This window comes from Patiria miniata, unplaced genomic scaffold, assembly GCF_015706575.1.
Source record: "Patiria miniata isolate m_02_andy unplaced genomic scaffold, ASM1570657v1 HiC_scaffold_21, whole genome shotgun sequence".
NCBI lineage: Eukaryota > Metazoa > Echinodermata > Asteroidea > Valvatida > Asterinidae > Patiria > Patiria miniata.
The window spans coordinates 3,911,835-3,931,545 of NW_024037060.1; the positions used below are offsets into that span (position 1 = coordinate 3,911,835).

Below are 19,711 nucleotides of genomic sequence, written 5' to 3' on the forward strand. Positions count from 1 at the left end.
GGGGGGGGGGCAAAGCACATCCCCCGAAATCCCTGTTCTTTTCCAGCATATTCTCGATTGATAATTTGTCGAGGATGACAGGGACATTTGCCCCCACCAATTAAATTAAAAGCAAAACGACTTCGTCCCCCCTTGCCCGGCCCCTCTCGCGACGCCCATGATGTGAAGCATTATGAGTACCGGTAATGGACACGAGTCAAATCGAGGACGACCCCGATTAGAAAACGCGTACAAAACCAATGGGAGCTGTTGCAAAAAAATTGAGTATAAACAAAAGATCGATGATCAGGGACACTAGAAAATCCTCGATTTACACCATAAAAGAACCCGGGATGCTCTAGGAGAACCCGAATCCTTTATGGAGGAGAAATGCAGTTATTATGTTTTTGCTTACGATCTTGGTTTCGTAAAATCTCATCAGTGGGACAAATACCGCGATGTCGCCGTCAAAAGCCGCAAAAAAAAAAAAGAAATCACAAAGAGAGAGATAAAGCGATCGCTGTATTCATTAACCTTTATTCGTTTAATTCAATTGTATTCATCTTTAAAGTAAGTTATGTAATTCTCTGTACAGCTTATAAATGTGCAATAAGATTAACAAACAATGTGCAAAAACATAAAACCTTAATGCTACTTCATTGCTGATTCGAAAAAGATCACTAAAATTGTTCATAAGAAATTTGCTTAAATTGGTGAATATTTATCGATTTCTTGCCCATAGAAAACCTTTAAAACCTCATAGTAAAATAAACGTAAGATTTAAATTAGCGTAATTCTGGATTAGCTTTGCTGACTGTATTTCATTACATTATTGTACAAAAAGCATTATATAAAAACCCCAACAGTACTGATTAGATCATACAAGCACCACACGTGACTTAATAAACATTCGGTTTGACATTTTAATGCAGTTTGCATTGGCCCAATACAGACACATTTGATCTGTTACTCTACTAAAGCATATTAAAATCTACAAATATCAATACAAGCAATTAGAGTACGTTTCTACTAATCTAAATTGTGTTATACTAATTGAAACAGCGACAATTTGTGATCACTTTAAGGAATAAATATTTTCAGTCACACGCCGTTTAGTTTCTTTGGTACATCTTCCAGTTGAGGGATACTTGTTTGTAATTTTTCATCACTGAAGTACTCGGTTAACGTTTGTTGTTCGTTACTCCTTCGCAATTTCTATGTACATTTCTTGTTAGACGTGGTGTTCCTTAACTGGAAGACGCATTAGAAGACGTCCCCTGTTTTACTTAAGCTTGATATCGCTCTCGCTGTTTCAGTTGTTATCTTTAATCATGCTGAATGATACTTTTTGGTTCTTGAGGGCGCTGTTTAGATTGCAGATCGGACCAACGCTTCAGCGTCAGCAGCTCTGTTTTCCATCCATCTGATGTTAACCTCGGTCGAAGCAATGGCCGACTTGTACGCATACTTCAGAGCACCGAGATTACGGCCGTGGCCAAAATCTAGCAACTGGAAAGTAAAAAAAAGTTTAATTCAAAATCAGGTGATAGAGTTTGTAGAGGCCCTGGTTACACTGCATGGCACTGGATACTTTGATCTTAATGAATTGTTATCTCACAATAACATTTCTTTACCTCTTGAAGTTGTTCCTCGGTGTTGAAAAATGATGTAATCTCCTCAAAGATATCGCACAATGACTGACGCTTCCGTTTGAACCTGCCAAAGAAATATCGAATGATAAGTTTTGGAGATGGTTCCACCGGCGAGTCATATATACTCATTTTTATGTGTGTTATTATGTACACAAGCCGCGTTAGATCATGCTGATATATTGGTTGGCTGTTGTTCAGTACACCACATGCACACAGCACCCTCAACGAGCGCAGGATTTTTTATGAAATTAAATTCGATGCAATGAAAGAACAAAGTGCGTATGATTATTTATGCGTATCTTAGGAAATAAAGGCTTGAGGATACCGGTGCTGTATACAGGCTATTTGGTAGAAAATTCTGTAAAAAGCGCAAGATTATTGTATATGAACTCTATTTGCAGTCACTCTACGAGTAAACCAGAGAAGTAGAATAATAAACTAATATTTTGACGTCGAGTAAAAAGTGCGTAGATTACAATACTATTGGGCAGTTAGCATTTTGAATTATAATTAACATTACTCACATGGTACTGATTGCATCCCAGTTGTCACACAAAAAGTCCCAAGCTACCGCGTATCCATCGGGATTTTCGGCCACGCCCATAAGGATAAGCTCGACATCCCTCCGACTAAAAGTGGTTGAATCCATCATCAACTGTAGATAACTGTTTTTGAAAAAAAAAAGATGTTTGTTTGCAATTATCAAGGCCTATGTCAATATATCTAGATTATCTGAAAAAAAAGCTGTGGGATATACTCATCGGATCATTTTTAAGGTTATAACTTTTTGTTGCCATTGATTATAAATAAGGCCTTGGTCGATGTATCTAGATTTTATGAAGAAAAACAACCGTAGACGGGACTCGTGAGGAGTAAGTCGGATAATTCTTTAATTTTATCTTTGCAAGTAGGCCAACGTCATTATTTGTTTTAATTCGATATCACTTTTTTCAACAGACGTTTGTGAAATGAAACAAGTCATTTTCTGAACGGGTGCATACAAGTAGCAGCCCCATCCAATTCATATAAATTTAGGTTTACATTATGCCCAATTTGCGATCACTTCACTTGGACTTTTTATAATTTCGCTTTCAGCTCATGGTTGGAGCTGTCACATTTTGATAATCCGACAATAAAGATACCTCTGAAGAAGAGAAGAGTCTACAGAACACGTGAGGGCGCTAACCCATCGCGCCCTCTCGTGGCGGTCGTCACCTGTTCCCAGCATATCAAAAGCAAAGTCCCACTCCGATTCGCCTCCAAAACGAATGCCATTGCAGTACACAGTGGTTCTGAAATTGTCTGGAATTCTGCAATGTATGTAAAAGGCAAATATGACGTCACTCAACACCCACCCACTACGTCACATCCCATCACCTACTCGTTGCCACATCAAACCTTTTGTGCGCGATATTCTAATTAAACCTCACTGGGCTCTCGGACTATCTTGTGTAAACTGGACGAATAATGTTACCAAAATTTTGATTTAAAAAAGTATTATAACTAACGCGTTATATGTCGGATCATTCATGTATTCCTTGTACATGTCGGTTGCCCTGGTGATGCAGTGTCTGTTGCCATAGCGACATGCTATCGAAGTTATGTCAAACCGGCTACTCTTTCCGCGTCGAACACTGTCAAAGCAAACAAAAAATGTCAACAAATCTGGCAGGCATGATGCAAGATATTCAGTTGGATATTTCAAAGAACGAAAGGGGAAACAACTTAAAGAGAAAATCTAACGGTGATTCGATGAACCACCCAACAAGAACGGTACAGGTTTGTGGTCAATGAAAAACGGTTAGTTTAATTTTGTAGAAGGTGAAATAGCCGTGAGGAGTTACTTTTATCAAATATTTATTTTCTTTAAATAATTGACGGTGATTACGTGAGTTCAATTTTACCTTGCTGCTGGTGAATCAGGAACAAAGCTCTCATCCCAACCAGACTCAATGTACAGTGGCTCTACTAGAGTTTGCGCATAAGACTGTAAAAGAAAGACACGTTGGATGGTTGTAACGATGGTCATTACGATGGTATTCATGGGAAACGTCTTGGTATTAATGCGGGTAAAAATGGCACATCTGTGTTTCGAAGGAATAAAGTTCTACTAATTAATATACAAATCCAAAGATATTACCTGTACAGCAGAGGTGGAGCGCCTTTTGATGTTGGTCTTAGTGTCCAACATCTTGGCAAAATAGGATGAAGTTGAAACAGCAGCTCGTCTGGTTCTCCTGGAATTGTTTCTGAGACTTTCAGAGAAGCTGTCATAATACGACATCGGGACGACCTCTGCCTTTGCCAGGTTGAACGAGTCCAAGATCATACCCACCATGTTTTCCTTACTGAAGACCTGCACACACATCATTAGCAACATTTCATAATTTGCATGTTTATTTATAAAATTTGACAGCGATGCTTGATTTGTATGTAAAGATTTAGGAACCACCTGAATTGTTTTTTCCTCCATAATATGCGATAAAATGGCAGAGACGATGAGTCCAACATAACACCACCGGCACATTTGAGTTTCACATTCGAGGCGTGGCAGCTTACACATTACCCATAATATACATGCATATGCGTGAGTCGTTTGAACGAAGTGAATGTCACTTACGTCGGGGTCCATTGCAGCTTGATCCAAGAGTCGTTGCCAGTTGTCGTCTTCGTAGTTGACGCGATAGAAACCAGTCATCTTGGCATTGGCCAGGTACCAGTCGTCAGCTTTAGCATCGTCTGGTAGATCGAAGTATGCTGGATTGAAATCGCAACATCGAATCAATTCAAAATTTCTGTTTACTTATTCAGATGTTTTCCACTAATGTCTTTGCTGTTACCTTATTTTTGTGTGAATACTCTTTTATGTACAGTCTACTCATCAGAAGCATCGGCGTCAGCCGCAGCAGCAATAGCAGCAGAACAGCACTAGTATAACAGCAGCTTATATAAGCAGCAGTACGGCAGCAGTGGCAGCAACTAGACAGCAGGATCAGAAGAGCAAGCAAAACCAGCACCAGCAGCAACAGCATCAAAATCAGCTGCAACATCATTAAAATACAGTGGCAGCAGCAATAACGACAACAACATTAGAAAGCAAAAGCAGCAGAGAAAACACTGGAAGCAGTTATTGATAAATTAGCAGCATCAGCAGCAGCAATCCCTGAGTACTTACTGTAATCGTCTGATGGTTCCATCCAAACTTGTTGCGGTTTTTCATATTGATCACCAGGTCCAGACTTGTACACATAGGTGAGGGGAACATACCACTTATACCTGAAATAAAAACACAGCCATAATTTGAATACACCTACCAAAAAAGTTTTCAAAATTAGAATGTTGTAAAATTTACGCTTGTGATGTTACGTCATTTCTTGCAAGTTTAGCGATTTGCACAAAGCGATTTCCCCCTTTGGGCCTAGGCCTACTCACTCTCGTTAATAAAAAAAAAAAGAGTTTTGTATGCGAACCGAAACACCATAAAAAGTGAAACTGTGAAGTGATATTATGCCTCACGAAAATGAATTTAATTATATAAAGTTTAATATTTTACCCAAGGTCCCCAAATCCGCCATCTTCGATTGTTTTGTTAATCTGAAGGAAAACCCTCTGTGTGGCCACGATGCTGTTCCCTGTTCTTGTCAGTGTTATCAAGGGATAACCACGCTGTAAGGTCCAAGTATCCATGATCTTCTTCACGTCGTGTTTACCAACATCCCTGTCAGCCTGCACACCAAAGGGAGGTATTTTTTGTCACTGAACTCAGAGAATGTTAATCGCGCGGGTAAAGACAAAATTCTGCGAAATTCTGGGAATAGGAAACAATAACAATACAGGGTGAGTAGGGCCTAAGTGTTCTTTCGGCAAAACGAAAACAAATCACATACAGATGTTTTTAAAATGGTGGTTGTGTTTAAAAAAAACTTGAAAAGTACATAAGTGCTTTGAATGATTCTTTCACTAAAAGAAATCTTATGAATTGGGCTTTCATATTCTAGATTTGAAAGTGCTACATTCACAACTTCACTAAAACAATAGTCCCGACATTTGGGTTTGGTTTTTTTTTTTTACTCAGCCTGTACAAAACGGGGAGACTAGGGGCATCAACGAAAGTGGATACAAATAATGCATTTGTTGCAGCACTCACAAAAAATCAGAGGTTAGTTCACTTCAGTTGTTCAGTTTAGTTGTTCAGATGTTCACTTCCTATAAATTCTCGCGGTTTGACTTCTACTGATGAGCCCTAGATTCGAATTGTAGATTGTAATATCAGTTCATCACACACCCTTTGAAATTTAGGAGTGGCTTAAGCAGCCTCTTCGGTACACAGTGAAGTTAAAAATACAGGCCGCATATACCTACGTAAGTTAGTTCGTGCCACAGGTGCTCCGCGTTGGCATTTTTGTAAGCGCGTTCCTTGAGGTAGTTTTTCACACCTTGATTAAAGACCTCAATTGTCAGGAAATGCTCCATCATATAGAGCAGCGATCCACCCTGAAAACGGAATCATACAAGGCAATTATGATATTCTTGTTAGTGGTTTCGTATTGATATCTTAATAAGAAATAGTTTTTGGAGAGAGGGTATTCTGCGGATTTTACCTTTCTGTTAAAAACTTCTATCGTAATCAGTGGATTTGAAGGCAAATTACATAATTATATTTCGGTTAAATCAGGTCTGCTCGAGACGTTTAAAAAATTGTGATTTCTCACTGTTGTCAAGTAATTGAATCGTTATGCGTGCTACCTTATAGTACGTAATGATTGTAAATGCATTGGTTATGTCGTCATCATCTGCGTAGACTGGTGCTCTTATAGCAGGATAGGTACCTAGACTATCAGAAGACAGAGCTCCTTGGGTGATGTCGCCGTAGAAGCTTTGAAACTGGAATGAAAAGTGGAAGATACACATAAAGCTATCCTGTATTAAAAGATTATACGATGTCTGTCTGATGTCGGTCTGTCGGTCTGTCGGTCCTGTCTGTCTGTCTGATGCCTTTCTGTGTGTCACGGAAGTGTGCGGTCACACAATCGGGAGTATGAGGTCACACATGATGTCAAGTTTTCACTCAAAATTGTTGCTTTTCCCACTTCCGATTTTCAATAGCAGGTGCTAATTGCAAAGGTAGGCTCTCTGTAGCTCCAGATTTAGTCGGGCCGGCTTGAATGCAGTCCTTATCAGCGGTCATTAAAAAAAATGTAAATATAATGCTGATGAGTACTTCAAGTTTATTTTTAAAAAATATCCTAAAAGACACTTTAGTCTCCTATCTAAATTTCAGTTTTCATAAATTTTCATCTTTGTACGAATACACCGAGTTTCACTAGTTCACATGTATTTTAGATTTACGGAAGTGAGAAGTCGATTTTTTGGGCACGATATTTCTCTTTAACGACATACGATGTTTCAGTTTCCTACACAGGCGATATATATATATTACAGAGGGCTATTACTTTTTTTTAAATCAATGAACCAAAAATAATTGCAAATTAGAATTTGTGGGCGTTAATTTTTCTATTCAATGGTTTCGGAATTGCACCATCAGGGGTGAACTTTCAGGCTCTGTTGCTGGCTATTACTGAAATATCAAAATAGAGGTATAAAATATGATGTCCAAAATATCCGAAATATTCATGAACAAGGTAAAATAAAAAAAAAACACTTTGTCGTAAAATCGATGCTTGATACTCATTGCAACCCCCATGCAGCCACGCCTCCTGCGATACACATTCACATGATAATGTTTGATGGCAATTCTGACAGAGACAGTATGCCCTATATGGTGCAGTTTCTAAACCGTATAGGAGTCTAGAAACTGCCACAAGGTAGGCACGTAGAATGCAAAACCCTTAAATTCCACCATAGGTCACTTGCCCATCGTTGATGAAGTGTTGTCAACATGCTTAAAGAGAATATCGGTTGACTTCCGTTTTTAGGAGAGTTTGAGCCTCTACTGATTAAGCGGTTTCTATTTGTATTTGTTCAAATATCGAAATTACGCACTTAATCAAACGCGGATGAATGTAAAACAGCATTTTTTGGTTTTGTACTACCCATATTTCAAAGATCGGGGTCAAAGGTTATCCACATTATGCATTACATTACTAGAAACAAAAGGTTGAAACCATTTCGCGGTGATCGTGTTGGAATGCATGGTCGCAAAAAAACTAATACTCGAGGTTAAGAAAAACCCGATTTAAATAGAGGGAAAATGCCAATACATTCGAATAGGGAATGAAAACGCACCTGTCAAAACTGGATGGGATTTAACAGAGGTCAAGAACCTGACCCACCTGATCTTGGTATGGGTTAGGAACCATACACTCCCTGTGGATAAATTCACTTCACGCAGCAGGGGAGACATACATTTTCTCTATTACTTAACAGAGAGTATTCGTTTCGATATCCCAAATCGTAACATCAAAATCGACCATTCATCAAGGTTTCCAATTATCACAAATAGGTTTTTTGAGCGTTGGGTTTAAATTAGTTTTTGGAGTATGATTGTAAAGCATTACACCAAAAAATAATCATGCGCATACATAACACCACTTCCTTGCTTTGGTTAGTTATTAGATTTTAAAGTAAGGCTTTTATAATGGAGTGACATATTTTTGTTGTCGGCGTTAGTATTTAAGTTCAGTTAATTTCGAAGTGGGGATGTATATTTGAGCGCGATACGATTTCCCTTTCTTGAGACTTCATCTCTATTATTGAATTATCAATTTCGGTTTCATTAATTTATGAAAGTTTTCATGAAACAATTAGTCATGTTACTCATGTACCTTGTTAAATTCAGGGTGCACGTGATGGACACCTATGTGTTCCATGTAGGTTGCGAAGCCTTCTTTAAGCCACAGGTCGTCCCACCACTCCATTGTCACCAGATTACCAAACCACTGGAAATACAAGATAGGAATATCCACAACACTATGTCTGTTTATCTAGTCCTTTAAGCTATGCACATTATGGGGGTTTCTACTCGACAAGCCTTGCTTTTTGGAGACTCCCACCACTTAATCGCCTTTCATTCTAATTATATCCATTTTCCATGTATTGTTATTTGATTGAGTGGAAATAAAGTATTGATTGATTGAGTTCAAAATGGAATGTGTCAACACAAACATGGTGATTTGTTTTGACCTCAAGTATACTGTTTCCTGATGTAAGTCTAATATATATTGATTATGGACCACACATAAGCGTATACTCCAAACTATACTGTTATCTGCCGCTGCTTTTGTCGAACAACCTGTTGGACTTTTTAAGAGAAACGATCATTTGTGGACTACCCAAGTAACTTAAAAAGGCACTCAAAAGCTTTGTCAAGTCGATCTCAGCATTGCTTAATACTGATGCAAACAAACGTCTTTAGTGCAAAGCCTAAAGTTATGTTAAATGAAACTTTCATAACGGTGATTGTAATTTTGGTACCATGCTCCACCTGGTCACACATATCGGGATAAATGTCACCTGTCAACCTTTGACCATTTTCATTTCATTTCATTTCATTTATTTTTTATCGAACTCTCGCGGTCAAAAGACCGAATTGCGGTTCAATGTACAAAGATTAAAAGTTATCACTTATATAAAAACACCATTAAAACATTATTAATTAAAATTACACACACACAAATTTTGACCAAAAAGATGAACAATACATTTAAAAGCATACTTAACATTGAAATCACATTACATTTTCAGATTGTGAAAACAAGAAAAAGAAAGAAAAAAACCAAACGGCACTATACAATAATAAAAAAAAAAAAAAAAAAAAAAAAAAAAAAAATGGTCCAGCCTTTTTCAAAATCCAACCGGCAGTTGAAATTTAGGGGTGGTATATATCCTGGAGAGTTTTTTTTTTCTTTTTTTTTCCGTGTTTGTTTAGGTAATGTGATTATTATAAAACTGTTGACAATCAAGTGCGCATACATGAGTTTAGTAGTTTTGTAAGGTACGGGACAGTACTTTTGGAGTACCTTTCCACCTTTATTTTAGGTTCAATGAACTGTCGTCTTTGTCTTAGTTCCATGGCATGAACTCTACTGTTTAGGGGGAACCAACTCTTAAAACGATCAGAAGCAACACAAGATTTGGCAAATTGTAAACAAAGATCTTCCCTCCTGTTAGCCAAGGTTTTCATACTAAATCTAGACAATGCATGATCATAAGTGGAGTGATCCTGATCTAAATTATTTTAAATGCCCGTTTTTGGATTGCTTCAATATATGATGTTTGATTTGATGTAAGACCAGAGTGCCACACAGGGGCAGCGTATTCTAAGACAGGACGAACATAAGTAGTAAATATTGTTACAAGATCGTTTCTGGGAACACCAAACCTTTTTAAACGGCTTAAGATGTGGAGGCGTCTACTACTTTTAGAGATCATTTCTTGGACCTGGGTGCTCCATTTAAGGTCACTCTGAATCCAAACTCCTAACAACTTTGTTTGTGCTACAACATCAACTATGTTATCACCAATCTTTAAAGAAGGTGGGTCGGGGGGATTTTTCCCAAAGTGAAATTGCATAGTTTTACACTTAGATGGATTAAGCGTAAGTTTGTTAGCCTGAGACCAGTGAAACAAATCATCCATGTTATTTTGCATAAAAGAATGGCTATTGACAGATCTGATCTCACCTAAGCTGAGGTCATCGACATATTTCCATTTGTGACCAACGGAGTCAGCGCAGGCGTCGTCAATGGTGGCCAAAAAAATAATTGGACTAAGTTTTGTCCCTTGAGGAACTCCACATGTAAGGTGTTCCCAGTCAGAAATGGCTGATTGATAACGAACCCTCTGACGCCTGCACGAAAGAAAGCTAATGATCCATGGAACAATTTCAGATCTAACTCCAAGGGAGATCAGTTTAGTCACAGCGATTGTATGATCAACACAGTCGAATGCTTTAGAAAAATCTGTTAACACTAGAGTGCCTGTTGTTTTGGGTTGATTACTACCATTAGGTATATGGGTCATTTGAAGATAAATTACCATATGTGCCAATTCATGGGTGATGGTTTCAGAGCAGTACGCCTCTCCGTAAGCCTCCAATCCGTAGAGAAGGAATGAGTCTTTGTAGATGATCAGGCCCCAGTTCTCCATTGCAGCTAGGCTCGGGATGGCTATGTGATCTAGTGGAAATAGAACAAGCACCGTGTTGATCTCATCTTTTAATTCGTCGGAGTACGATAACTGACCAGACATTTATTTATTACAAAATTCTCAGACTTTTGTTCTGTATTTAAAAAGCCCACGTACCATGCAACTCGCCCTTTAAACGGCGTCTGTCGCAATATTAATTTAAAGCTTGATCGACTTTGTATCTAATAGGCTGTGCAAAAGCGGAATATATGGTGTTTTTTTTCGCAAGTATTAAATAAAATTTGACCTGGTTGATAACTTTGACCCGGTTAAGATCAATGAGGTACTGACTTAAATTAATTTTTTTAGCGAGTCCTGGTGCATGTGATTTGTGGTCACCAGTTACAGGCCGTTGTCAATTGACGTCAGCTGAAACCTGTATTTCTCAACAAGAAGTCAGTTGGCTGATCATGTCTATTTCTGACACAAGTTCATTTCAGAGACGTCGGAGTACATATAAAGCTTACCTAGTTTAGCCAGTGGGTATTCGCTGCCTAGGTAATCGTCGAAATATGTCTGGACCCTATCTGAGACATTGAGGGCGTAGGGAGCTAGGTGAATGAGGTCCGGCTGACACCACACACGAATCTGAAGAGTAAATTGAATTGTCTCACCTGGTTCATGAAGTTAGGCCTGAAACTATAAAAGTCATCGGGTTTAAGATAACACAACAAATGTATCCGAAAAACAGATTATGAAATATTTGTTCGACAAAATAACTTTACTTAGCCTCATGCATGTAGATGCTTGTATGTAGCGGCGTGAACATATTTACACTGCGAAATAGTTTTGTTAGACTTCGATGAAACAAGGACTTGAAACAGGGAATTGGTAGTATACTTAAGGCAATTTCCAAATTGACCAAATGAACCAAGTAATTAGTTGTTATTGTGGTTATGTGATGATTTCAAGCGAAACAAAGCCAGAAAAATGTCCTTACCAAACACCCATTGGCATTGGTGACATTGATGGAAGAATAGTCATGTACTACAAAAGCCAGAAGGTAGGTGGGTATCGACGGGACTCGTTCGAAGTAAGTCCTCGACCAGTGTCCATCCAGTCGGATGTGCTTCGTCTCAATGCCGTTAGAAAGCGCCTGCATATCGTTACGATGTTCCAGTTGAACGTCGTACGAGGCTTTGAAGGTAGGCTCATCAAAACATGGAAGTACGCGTCGTGCGTACGGCCCTTCCATCTGAGTCGTTGCGATGTATCTAGATGTAGAAAAAAACCTCTCCGTTCACTTAGCATTGATGGGTGATAATGATTTACTCAGTGGTGGATTAACTCAATGGATGATCACTGCTTGCGGAGGCCTGTGCCTCCGTTCCCCTCCCCCTGCCCAGAATTTGGCTAAGCAAAAATGATCGAACGGCTTTGGTTGGTCAGCGTTTTGGTTAATAAAACATTTAGATCGTTGGACTAGTCCGTCAGTAGGTTCATATGCTTATAATCTGTCGGAAGCTCAGCTATTTAGTATTTATTGAGGTAGAACCCCGGGATGGTATATCACAAGTCACAGGACAACATATTTTCTTTCAACATTAAATAATTGAGGTAAATAAAAGATACATTTTTGGCACTTGAGTTACAGAATTCCTACCAGGAGTTTGCGACACCATGACGGTGTCTTTATCAACTGGTGTAGCCAGAGGTCTTTATCCTTACCTTGTATTATTGACGGAATCCAGATACATGCTAGGGTAGAATCCTGCTTCGTCATCCCCCAGAATTCCTGAGTACTGCATGTAGATGTCATATTCCTGGTGTGGCTTCATCATTTGTTTCAACTTCAGGATCATAAACGCGTATTCCTCCACCATCTTATAGTTCTCAAAGAGATCGGTCTTGTCTAGGGTGCTGACACTAAGGACGGTAGGCATGCCATGGACGGTGATATTCTTGGAGTGCAGAGTAATCTCGTCCGTCGGTTCGATGCATTCGACTTTAATCCGCACCCAACCATCGAAGGTGAACCTCTCTCCCATTTTGGAGTCGGGAACATCATCGTCATATAGGAACGGTCGCAGGTTGACTTCATACCGGCGAGGCAGGACCGTCTTCGGCAGCCGGCCCCGCATGAGATCCGAAGGTGGCATGGTGGTCGGTTCGGCAGGTGGATCGGTAGCCATCATGGCTTTAGTTGTCGATGGTATGACTGCAGGTGCTTTGGTTGCAACGCCGTCGTCCTTGAGGGACAGAGGGATGTAGTACGTCATGAGCACTGTGGCTGCAATCAACACGCACACTGTAAGAACGGTGAAGACGAGAACGGGCTGACTGCAGTAGATACCGTTCCCTTTACGACCGGGCTCTTCTTCCAAGTTGAACTCGCCACGTCGACCCATCTTGGTATTTTTTTCGAAGTAGCTCTAACAGACGATCCCCGACATGACGATCCCCAACATGGATCAGTCGGAACGACCCCTTTATTAACCGAAGCCTGTATGGCTCTTCGCCTGTTGAGAACATTTGGTTTGGTATGTTTATTTTTCCACTCCGTAGCTCAGATTAGTTTTGACTTGACCTTCAACTTGAACTTTTGGTAATGTTAGTTTGGATTTGATGTTTATCGAAATCATTGAGCCGGTTCTGTTTCATCCAGTTTGCAGGATTTAGATTGTTTACGTCGAGTACTGCAGGATATTTTCATCCTGTTTTCATCTTGTCTTCGTTTCAAGGTTCTAATGGCTTCAAAATTAGTGTCTGAATAAAATACGAACACTACAGATTCTGCCTGTCTGTGTGTGTATGTAAAAAAAGAAGTCGGAAAACCACGTACCCTGCTAAAAAGCCATATGGGGAACAACTCCTTTCGAGTGGTTTTTTACTCTTTTAGAGTGACGTTTGCATCTTTTTTTCCAGTAATTTTTCACTAGGGCCCCTAGCAAAAATCGCTTTTTTAATTTAAGAGTGAATTAACTTACACTCTTTTTAAAGAACCGTATGTTAATTTCGGGACAACCTATTTTCGCTTTTTTTTTTTATTCTTGCGCGTACGTACAGCATGATGAATGCTTGATCCCAACTATTTTTGGTATGAATAATTCATATGTTCAGGACCTCCCTCAAGTTCCCCTGGGAACACTTTAGCTTCGTGGCAAGAATTGTAATATCCAGGTGTGATTTACGTATCACACCAGGGGGGGGGGGGGGGGGGTGTTGTTCAAGCCAACAACACCCCAACCGCGTAAAATGTGATGGGTACGTGCTTCATTGGGAACGTCTCTCAGGCAACCCGTGTGACCCGACGCGCGACCCCTACCGCTGCACTGCTTGAAATTGAGTGAGACATCGTGGCTTCGGCTCGGCTGTCTGTACTGTCTGCGTGTGTATGGTATGAATCGAGGACACACATGTGAAGCATAATTATGGGCGTCGCCAGAATTTTTTTCTAGAAGGGGGGGGGGCAAAGCACATCCCCCGAAATCCCTGTTCTTTTCCAGCATATTCTCGATTGATAATTGTTCTAGGGTGGACAGGGACATTTGCCCCCACCCATTAAATTAAAAGCAAAACGACTTCGCCCCCCCCCTTGCCCCCCCCCCCCCTCTCGCGACGCCCATGATGTGAAGCATTATGAATACCGGTAATTGAGGACCTGAGTCAAATCGAGGACGACCCCGATTAGAAAACGTGTACAAAACCAATGGGAGCTGTTGCAAAAAAAATTAATATAAACAAAAGATCGATGATCAGGAACACTAGAAAATCCTCAATTTACACCATAAACAAACCCTGTGATGCTCGTACGAGAACCCGAATACTTTAAGGAGGAAAAATGCAGTTATTGTTTTTTTTGCTTACGATCTTGATTTCATAAAATCTCATCAGTGGGACAAATATCGCGATATCGCCGTCGAACGGAAAGCCGCAAAAAAAAAAAAAACCACAAAGAGAGAGATAAAGCGATCGCTGTATTCATCAACCTTTATTCGTTTAATTCAATTGTTTTCATCTTTAAAGTAAGCTACGTAATTCTCTGTACAGCTTATAAATGTGCAATAAAATTAACAAACAATGTGCAAAAACATAAAACCGAAATGCTACTTTATTGCTGATTCGAAAAAAATCATTAAAATTGCTCACAAGAAATTTGCTTAAATTGGTGAATATTTATCGATTTCTTGCCCCAAGAAAACCTTTAAAACCTCATAGTAAAATAAACGCAAGTTTTAAATTAGCGTAATTCTGAACTAAATTTGCTGACTGTGTTACATTACATTATTGTACAAAAAGCAATATTATTAAAACACAACAGTACTGATTAGATCATACAAACACCACACGTGACTTAAAAATTCGGTTTGACATTTTAATACGTAGAAGTGCACTTTGCATTCGCCCAATACAGACACATTTGATCTGTTAGGCCTACTGTACTAAAGCATATAAAAAGCTACAAATATCAATACAAGCAATTAGAGTACGTTTCTACTAATCTAAATTGTGTTATACTAATTGAAACAGCGACAATTTGTGATCGCTTTAAGGAATAAATATTTTCAGTCACACGCCGTTTAGTTTCTTTGGTACATCTTCCAGTTGAGGGATACTTGTTTGTAATTTTTCATCACTGAAGTACTCGGTTAACGTTTGTTGTTCGTTGCTCCTTCGCAATTTTATGTACATTTCTTGTTAGACGTGGTGTTCCTTAACTGGAAGACGCATTAGAAGACGTCCCCTGTTTTACTTAAGCTTGATATCGCTCTCGCTGTTTCAGTTGTTATCTTTAATCATGCTGAATGATACTTTTTGGTTCTTGAGGGCGCTGTTTAGATTGCAGATCGGACCAACGCTTCAGCGTCAGCAGCTCTGTTTTCCATCCATCTGATGTTAACCTGGGTCGAAGCAATGGCCGACTTGTACGCATACTTCAGAGCACGGAGATTACGGCCGTGGCCAAAATCTAGCAACTGGAAAGTAAAAAAAAAAGTTAAATTCAAAATCAGGTGATAGAGTTTGTAGAGGCCCTGGTTACACTGCATGGCACTGGATACTTTGATCTTAATGAATTGTTATCTCACAATAACATTTCTTTACCTCTTGAAGTTGTTCCTCGGTGTTGAAAAATGATGTAATGCCCTCAAAGATATCGCACAATGACTGACGCTTCCGTTTGAACCTGACAAAGAAATATCGAATGATAAGTTTTGGAGATGGTTCCACCGGCGAGTCATATATACTCATTTTTATGTGTGTTATTATGTACACAAGCCGCGTTAGATCATGCTGATATAATGGTTGGCTGTTGTTCAGTAGACACATGCACACAACGCCCTCAACGAGCGCAGGATTTTTTATAAAATTAAATTCGGTGCAATAAAAGAACAAAGTGCGTATGATTATTTATGCGATCTTAGGGAATAAAGGCTTGAGGATACAGGTGCTGTATATACAGGCTATTTGGTAGAAAATTCTATAAAAAGCGCAAGATTATTGTATATGAACTCTATTTGCAGTCACTCAACGCGTAAACCAGAGAAGTAGAATAATAAACTAATGCTTTGACATCGAGTAAAAAGTGCGTAGATTACAATACTATAGGGCAGTTAGCATTTTGAATTGTAATTAACATTACTTACATGGTACTGATTGCATCCCAGTTGTCGCGCAAAAAGTCCCAAGCCACCGCGTACCCATCGGGATTTTCGGCCACGCCCATTAGGATAAGCTCGACATCCCTCCGACTAAAAGTGGTTGAATCCATCATCAACTGCAGATAACTGTTTTTTATAGAAGAATGGAATTTGTTTAGGTTGTTTTTATATTTTTTTGGCCATTGATTATATAAATTTCTTGGAAGCAGCGGGCCAACGAGTTCGTGTTCATGCATGAGTCACGTGATTGTCCCAGGTAATTTCTAAAAGGGGTAGTGTTTTGAGCAAAAATAAATCAGCTTTTTTTCCCCAGTGACCCCATGATGACCTTTGACCCCAGTTCAGTCATGTGGCATATTGGGGCTGGGCTACTGATACTTTAGACAAAGTTTGGTTGAAATCGGTCAAAATATGTAGGAGCAATAGACAATGTCAACGTATGTTACTGACTAACAAACTGAGAGACATGATGATCTGTTGAGCTGTTATCCCGCAGCTAAAAAATCTGTGGACGGTACTCATTTAACTCAGATAATCTACAAAGATGTCCACAAGTACCTCATTATATGGTTGTTTGGGGAACATTCGATTGCACTTTTTTAAACAGACGTTTGTGAAATGAAACAAGTTGTTTTCTGAACGGGTATATGAAAGTAGCAGCCCCGCCCATTTCACATAAATTTAGGGTTGGAGCCTTCAAAAATACCTTTGAAGAAGAGAAGTGTCCACAGAACATGTGAGGGCGCTAACCCATCGTGCCCTCTCGCGGCGGTCGTGACTTGTTCGCAGCATATTGAAAGCAAAGTCCCACTCCGATTCGCCTCCAAAACGAATGCCATTGCAGTACACAGTCGTTCTGAAATTGTCTGGAATCCTGCAGTTTATGTAAAAGGCAAATATGACGTCACTCAACATCTTGTGTAACCTGGACGAATGTTACCGAAATTTTGATTAACAAAAGTATTATAACTTACGTGTTATGTGTCGGATCATTCATGTATTCCTTGAACATGTCGGTTGCCTTGGTAATGCAGTGTCTGTTGCCATAGCGACATGCCGTCGACGTTATGTCAAACCGGCTACTCTGTTCGCGTCGACCACTGTCAAAGTAAAACAAAGTAAAAATCAACAAATCCGGCAGGCTCGATGCAAGAAATTTAGTTGGGAATTTCTCATTGGACGTAAAGGAAACCAACTTCAGAGGAAATCGAAGGGTTGATTCGATGAACCACGCAACAAGAACGATACAGGCTTTTGGTCAAGTAAAAAAAGAAAAGATGTGTTATTACCTTAGTATTGCAGAAGGAGAAATAGTCGTCAGGATCGAGTTATGTTTATCAAATATTAATATTCTATTTTGAAATATGAAGTGACGGTGATTGATTGATTGAGTTTAATTTTACCTTGCTGCTGGTAAATCCGGAACAAAGCTCTCATCCCAACCAGATTCCATATACAGTGGCTCTACTAGACTTTGCATGTAAGTCTGTAAAAAATAATAATACACGTTGGATTAACAATGGTCTGAAAAGGGACACCTCTTTTACAGTCTGTGCATAGTTTGTTGAAACATTATGTTACCATGGTGTTTGAGGAAGTAGAAAACAGGCTATTAAATACCGCATTTTCGAGACGCGACTCTGCTATTACATCAATGCAGAATACTGAGGTATCGTCACTCATCGATTGATAAACATTTAATGATGACATTTAATTTATATAACTTATATAACCCAGATTTAGATGAGGGTAAAAATGCCACGTCTGTGTTATAAGAAGGCATACAGTTCGCGATCGCAGCTTAAGTTTTATCCATATACTAGATAATCGGTATAGAATTCATAATCTTGACGATAGTACCTGTACAGAAGAGACGGAGCGCCTTTTGATGTTGGTCTTAGTCTTAGTGTCCAACATCCTTGCAAAATAGGATGAAGTTGAAATAGCAGCTCGTCTGGCTCGTCTGGAATTGTTTCTGAAAGGTTCAGAGAAGCTGTCATAATACGACATCGGGACGACCCCTGCCTGAGCCAGGTAGTACGAGTCGTAGATCAGACCCACCTTGTTTTCCTCACTGAAGACCTATAAACACATCAAAAGCACATTTATAAATAAGGTCATTAGATAAATGACCATCTGAGCGGTTCTAAAGTAGTTTACACCATTATGTGCATTTTTGTTTTTAGAGAGGTAACCTTATACGATAGATTTCTACATGTATACAGAGGCGATGAGTTTGACACATAACACAACCGGCAAATTCGAGCTGTGCATTCGAGACATGACAACTTACACATTACCCATTAATAATGTATGTGTGTGTTGTTTAAACGAAGTGAATGTCACTCACGTCGGGGTCCATTGCAGCTTGATCCAAGAGTCGTTGCCAGTTGTCGTCTTCGTAGTTGACGCGATAGAGACCAATTGTATTGGCATTGGCCAGGTACCAGTCGTCAGCTTTAGCATCGTCCGGTAGATCGAAGTATGCTGAAATAAAATCGCAACATCAAATCAATACAAAATTTCTTCTCGTGTTCTCAGGTATTTTCCACTAATGACTTTACTGTTGCATTTATTTTTTTTGCAGAACACTCTTTTATAATGTCGCGTTTACTCAGCGGAAGCAGCGGCGGCAGCAACAGCAGCAATAGCAGCAGAACAGCAGTAGGAGCTAAAAGTAGCAGAGCGGCGTAATTAAGGTTAAGTTTCTAGAAGGCACCTGGGGGTGTACTGAAGGTAAACATCTACATTGTTTTTGTGCAATTGAAGATTTCAAATGGGGGGGGGGGGAGGCAGCCGGGGTCCCTGGTTATACGCCACTGAGGTAGCAATGCCATACGTAGAAGCAGTAGCAATAAGAAGCCGCGGGAGCATCACAGCAACTATACACGACATGATCAGCAGAGAAAGCGAAACCAGCACCAGCACCATGCACCAAGCAGCAACAGCATCAAAAGCAGCTGCAACGTCATTAAAATACAGTGGCAGCAGCAATAACGACAACAACATCAGAAGCAGTTATTGATAAATTAGCAGCAGCAGCAACAACAACAACAACAACAACAACAACAACATGCAGCAGCAATCCATGAGTACTTACTGTAATCGTCTGATGGTTTCATCCAAACTTGTTGCGGTTTTTCATATTGATCACCGGGTCCAGACTTGTACACATATGTGAGAGGAACATACCATTTATACCTGAAATAAAAACACAGCTAGCCATTTGAATAGTTCTGACGGGCTTGTGAGCATACAACTACAAAAGAAAGAAAGAAATTACGTCATTACTTTTAAGTTGAGCAATTTGCATAATACAACTTTTTTTCTTTT

The 19,711-nt window shown here is 39.5% G+C and overlaps 2 protein-coding genes across 2 annotated transcripts in view; both read right to left on the reverse strand.

The window, feature by feature from the left end:
* Positions 1-500: 500 nt before the first annotated feature.
* LOC119729523 (aminopeptidase N-like) lies at positions 501-13,265 on the reverse strand. Its single transcript, XM_038202112.1, has 17 exons — positions 12,447-13,265; positions 11,719-11,992; positions 11,246-11,366; positions 10,629-10,768; positions 8,417-8,530; positions 6,378-6,515; positions 5,994-6,125; positions 5,185-5,357; positions 4,807-4,907; positions 4,252-4,388; positions 3,772-3,987; positions 3,536-3,618; positions 3,140-3,265; positions 2,774-2,941; positions 2,156-2,296; positions 1,614-1,695; positions 501-1,488 (listed from the first exon to the last, which is right to left on the reverse strand). Exons 1-17 carry the CDS (start codon positions 13,124-13,126, stop codon positions 1,348-1,350), a joined length of 2,967 nt encoding a protein of 988 aa, XP_038058040.1. The 5' UTR covers positions 13,127-13,265; the 3' UTR covers positions 501-1,347.
* A 1,424-nt stretch (positions 13,266-14,689) lies between these two features.
* LOC119729837 overlaps positions 14,690-19,711 on the reverse strand; it is a 55,586-nt gene continuing 50,564 nt past the window's right edge. The window contains exons 29-37 of the mRNA XM_038202630.1: positions 19,479-19,579; positions 18,729-18,865; positions 18,239-18,460; positions 17,782-17,864; positions 17,353-17,478; positions 17,085-17,252; positions 16,364-16,504; positions 15,822-15,903; positions 14,690-15,694 (exon numbers count right to left, since the gene is read on the reverse strand). Of these exons, the coding sequence (XP_038058558.1) occupies positions 15,554-15,694; positions 15,822-15,903; positions 16,364-16,504; positions 17,085-17,252; positions 17,353-17,478; positions 17,782-17,864; positions 18,239-18,460; positions 18,729-18,865; positions 19,479-19,579 (1,201 nt within the window). The 3' untranslated portion in view covers positions 14,690-15,553. The remainder of the gene's footprint in view (positions 15,695-15,821; positions 15,904-16,363; positions 16,505-17,084; positions 17,253-17,352; positions 17,479-17,781; positions 17,865-18,238; positions 18,461-18,728; positions 18,866-19,478; positions 19,580-19,711) is intronic.

Bases quoted from the DNA above. Each gene is read 5' to 3' on its own strand.
- LOC119729523 (XM_038202112.1), bottom strand. From the start codon at position 13,126: ATGGGTCGACGTGGCGAGTTCAACTTGGAAGAAGAGCCCGGTCGTAAA. The intron at 11,367-11,718 runs GTAAGGACATTT...TTTACTCTTCAG, and splicing joins CCAATGCCAATGGGTGTTTG to ATTCGTGTGTGGTGTCAGCC. The intron at 6,126-6,377 runs GTAGCACGCATA...TTCCGTTTTCAG, and splicing joins CAATCATTACGTACTATAAG to GGTGGATCGCTGCTCTATAT.